The sequence below is a fragment of the Juglans regia genome, chromosome 3 (genome assembly GCF_001411555.2).
Source record: "Juglans regia cultivar Chandler chromosome 3, Walnut 2.0, whole genome shotgun sequence".
Classification (NCBI taxonomy): Eukaryota; Viridiplantae; Streptophyta; class Magnoliopsida; order Fagales; family Juglandaceae; genus Juglans; species Juglans regia.
In genome coordinates this window covers 15,743,401-15,748,168 of record NC_049903.1, presented here as the reverse complement: position 1 = coordinate 15,748,168, position 4,768 = coordinate 15,743,401, and the positions used below count along the sequence as shown (strand labels likewise).

Sequence of the window (4,768 nt, the reverse complement as noted above, 5' to 3'; positions counted from 1 at the left end):
AATTCGATGGGGACATGTCTAGACTAATAGCTTTCGGATTGCGCCCATATATTACAAGGAAGTATTTGTTGATATTTTGGTATAAACCTTTGATTGATTGTTTTATCACCACCAATAAAGAGCTTTCATCCCTACCTTAATTGTTTTTGCCGATTTTGAATCACTATTTACCTCTTTCAATTGGTCATGCTTATAACCCCATTTCATAGACGACTTTAACAGTGTCGCCCTCATCATGAAGGTTAACAGTATTTTCGATCTGCTTTGTGACTAGATGGATAGAAGTTGGATGCACCTGATAGATAGAGTTACGTCAAAGGAGTACGCTGAAGGGGTCGAACAGTTCCTTACAATAGCTCGAGCGCACGCAATAGAAACTGACCGCATCCGTTGTCCTTGTCGTTCGTGCTATAATAATATCTTCCTCCCTATATCGGAGGTGGAAACACACTTGTACCTAAATGGGATTAATCCAAATTACAACCCCTGGATATTTCATGGGGAAGATGAGATTCTGGATGTTAGTGATGACAATCAGCCAGCGTCACCTACTAATGATGACGAATATATTGATGACATGGAGCAGATGTTAGATGACATTCGGGAAGGCACGGTCATAGGTGAGGTGGACGAGCTTGCCGAACCAAGAGTTCACCCACCTATAGGTGAGGCAACCCCTTCCTCCTCATTTGACAAACTATTAGATGATGCACGGCTTCCACTTTACCAGGGGTGTAAACAGTATTCAAAGCTCTCATTCATTGTGAAGTTGCTTCACATCAAAGCCATTGGGGGTTGGTCGGTTAAGTCATTCGATCTGCTCCTGAAGTTGTTGAGGTCTGCATTTCCGGACGCTGATTTCCCGCATTCTTACGAAGCGGCACGGTCACTAGAGCGGGGTTTAGGCTTCAAATACCACAAAATACATGCTTGTCCTAACGATTGCGTGTTATTTTGGAAGGACAATGCAGACCTGAATGAGTGTCCAAAATGCAAGGCCCCTCGGTGGCTACCAAATACACATAGAAACCGCTTAATCCCTCAGAAGGTGTTACGTCATTTTCCTTTGAAGACGAGGTTGCAACGACTATATATGTCAGCTAAGATGTCAGCTAATATGAGATGGCATAAAGAGCATAGAAACAGTGATGGTGGCATTATGAGGCATCCATCCGATTCACAAGTTTGGACTACTTTCGACAATGATCATAGTTGGTTTGCAAGAGATGCTCGCAATATCAGGCTTGGTTTAGCGAGTGATGGTTTCAATCCTTTCAACAACCTTGCAAAACCGTATAGTATCTGGCCCGTCATCCTCATGCCGTATAATTTGCCTCCGTGGTTATGCATGAAAGACCAATTCTTCATCACATCTCTCATTATTCCTGGTCCAAAATCACCTGGAAATGAGATTGATGTATACTTGCAGCCCTTGGTAGATGAATTGAATGAGCTTTGGGAGAATGGGGTGCATACATATGATGCGTACAAGAAGGAAACTTTCAGATTGCATGCGGCTTTAATGTGGACAATAAATGACTTTCCCGCATATGGGAACCTCTCGGGTTGGTCAACTAAAGGGAAATTGGCGTGTCCTTCATGCAATGCTGATACAGATGCTATGTGGTTGACCTATGGCCGTAAGCATTGCTACATGGGACATCGTCGATTTTTGCCCTCAAACCACGTATGGCGGAAGAAAAAATCTTGTTTCAACGGAAAGGATGATCACCGCATGCCGCCAATCCGTTTATCTGGACCGGATATTGTCCGTCAACTCAGTCTTCTTGGGGAAGTGGAATTTGGCAAAGGTCGGAAGAAGAGAAAACGGACTCTTCAAGAGTTGAACTGGACCAAGAGAAGCATTTTCTACAACTTACCGTATTGGTCCTCACTTGAGCTTCGTCATAACTTGGACGTAATGCATATTGAAAAGAATATTTGTGACAGCATACTCGGCACCCTAATGAACATTCCTGGAAAAAGCAAAGATAATATTAACTCTCGTCGTGACCTTGCAAATTTGGGTATAAGAAAAGAACTTCATTTGATGCAACAAGGTGACCGGTGTGCAATGCCACATGCATGTTTTACACTAAATGGCGACGAGAGGAAAATGTTTTGTGAGTGGTTGGCGGATGTGAAGTTCCCAGATGGGTTCGCTGCAAATATTTCAAGATGTGTTTCTGTTCGTGATTGCAAAATTACTGGGATGAAAAGTCATGACTGTCATGTTTTCTTGCAGAGACTACTCCCTATTGCAGTCGGGGGGTGTTTGCGGAACGATGTTGCTCTGCCTCTGATAGAGCTTAGTCAGTTCTTCAAAGAGATTTGTGCACGAACTCTAAGTGTGGAGAGTTTGGCAAAGCTCGAAAGTGATATCGTCCTGATTTTATGCAAGTTGGAGATGATATTTCCCCCTTCATTCTTCGATGTGATGGTCCACCTAGCTCTCCATTTGCCTCGTGAGGCGTTGCTTGCTGGACCAGTTCAATATAGGTGGATGTACCCATTTGAACGGTTTCTCGGAAGATTCAAGCGGTATGTTAAGAATAAGGCTCGCCCAGAGGGATCAATAGCGGAAGCATACATTCATGTCGAATGCTTGACATTTTGCTCGATGTATCTCGATGATATTGAGACGAGATTCAATCGACCGGAACGCAACATTGATGGTTTGGAGGATGATGCCATAGATGGATTTGGCATTTTCACACAGAAGGTCCGTCCCCTAGGTGTGGCATCACCTATACAACTTGATCCAAGACTATTTGCAGAAGCCCGTTGGTATGTGCTTAACAATTGCACCGAGATTGCTGCCTACATAGAGTACGCATCTTTTATATGCTCTCAGTATTTTATGCTATACAACTGGTTCCTGAACTTAGTCAACACTTGAAGCTTGCTGCACATGTTTTATGGTTATTGTTGTCGAAGCATTTTAAGACGAAACGATAATACCATATTTCTTGCAGTGAGCACTATCGACTATGTAAGGAAAAGAACCCAATGCTAGCCGATGGAACGCATCAAGTAGAGTTTCCTGGATGGTTCAAGAAACGTGTATGTCACCCCACTTACACTTCTCCTCGTCATATAGAACTAAGTTTTAAGTAACTAATAGTACTACAGTCCACGCATAATTACATGCTTATTAATGGACTTGGTTGTAATTTTTCAGGTTCAAACTATGCGTAAGGATACCCCTACTGAAGTCGTGGATGATCTATATGCCTTAGCGTGCGACCCTGAATCGCTTATTAGATCGTACGCAACGTGCATCGTTAATGGAAAAAGGTTCCACACAAAGCATCGAGCGCAAAGTCGCCGCGTTCAAAATTCTGGTGTTTTAGTCATTGGTGACGAGGAAGCAAACAATTTGGACTTCTATGGTGTTCTAAATGATGTTGTAGAGTTACATTATATGGGATGGCGTTGAGTCTACTTGTTCAGCTGTGACTGGTTTGACGTTGGCGATCAAATACGAGGTGTCCGAGTGGATTCACATATGACTAGTGTCAATCTTGCCAGGACATGGTACAAAGATGAACCCTTTGTTTTAGCGTGCCAAGCTGAACAATGTTTCTATGTCAAAGATAGAAGGGTGAAAGGTAGTTGGTATGTCGTACAGAAGTTCACGAATAGGAATGTATACGACATCCCACAGGTGCATTTAAACGAGGATCATGAGACGTCATCAAGTGAAGGTGAGGCATATCAAGATGAGGAAGTAGACTGTTTCCCAACAAATGTTGACGACGCCGTTGATGGAGTGGCAAGTCCACTCCATAGGCCTGATATAGAACCATTTGAGTTTGATGCATCAACATTGGTTCGGTCATCTGGACAACAACAACTCGGAAGAGATTTTATTGACGACGCAGAGGTTGAGTCGGGTTTAGACAGTGGGGATGGCGAGCATTCTTGTTCTGATATGGAGGAGACGGATTCCGATGATGATATTCTGTCTGACGAGGAGTAGTCATGCGAGAACCACATAGGCAAGAAGGTTACTTTCCTTTTGTATTGAACTGGCACCTTTACAGTGGAGTGTGTAATGTAATTTTTTCACATCGTTTACTGCACTAACACATGCCTCTATCTTGGCATATAGGCGGCTACTTTCAACAACTTATTTGAAGTATATCTAAAGATACCTCATGTTAAGCTCGTGGAGCGTGGAGTCACGTTTGTCCTATGACTACTAGTCAACACTTAGGCCAGTTAGGAGATTGGCTTGGTTGAATATCATTTAAATTTATGGATATGAATGTGTAATATTAGTTGAATATAGGCTTGGCAAAGTCAGTTCTTGATATGTATTAACATATATATATATATATTGTACTCTTAATTTTTCTATGATTTTGCTCCTGCTACTTGCGTGTTATGTAAAACTATGAAGGAGCCAATTCCTGCACATTTATTATATTTACATTGGGACTTTCCTCCGTTTGTGGCAGGTGCTAGTCCGTGCAGAGGTTGATGGTCATGTATTATTTGGTGGGTATGTGGCACATATCGGCAGGCATTGCAACCATATCCATTTGGAAGGAAAATATATCCTTTTACACTCTTTAGATTTTTATCATCCAGAAGCATGAATTGAAACCTATTCTCTTGTTTCTCTTTCTCTCTAACTCTCTCACTTGCGCACACACTCATATATAGGCTGTCTTGTATGACTACTAGTACGGGTAATTGGTGTATTACCCATGTGTATATATATATATATATATATATTGTGTCTAACATATATTATATATGT

The 4,768-nt window shown here is 42.0% G+C and overlaps 1 protein-coding gene across 1 annotated transcript; it reads left to right on the top strand.

Moving 5' to 3' along the window:
* Positions 1 to 274: 274 nt before the first annotated feature.
* LOC109016332 lies at positions 275 to 3,982 on the top strand. The gene is made up of 4 exons (XM_035688698.1): positions 275 to 2,787; positions 2,976 to 3,063; positions 3,182 to 3,297; positions 3,454 to 3,982. Exons 1-4 carry the CDS (start codon positions 275 to 277, stop codon positions 3,980 to 3,982), a joined length of 3,246 nt encoding a protein of 1,081 aa, XP_035544591.1.
* Positions 3,983 to 4,768: the final 786 nt, after the last annotated feature.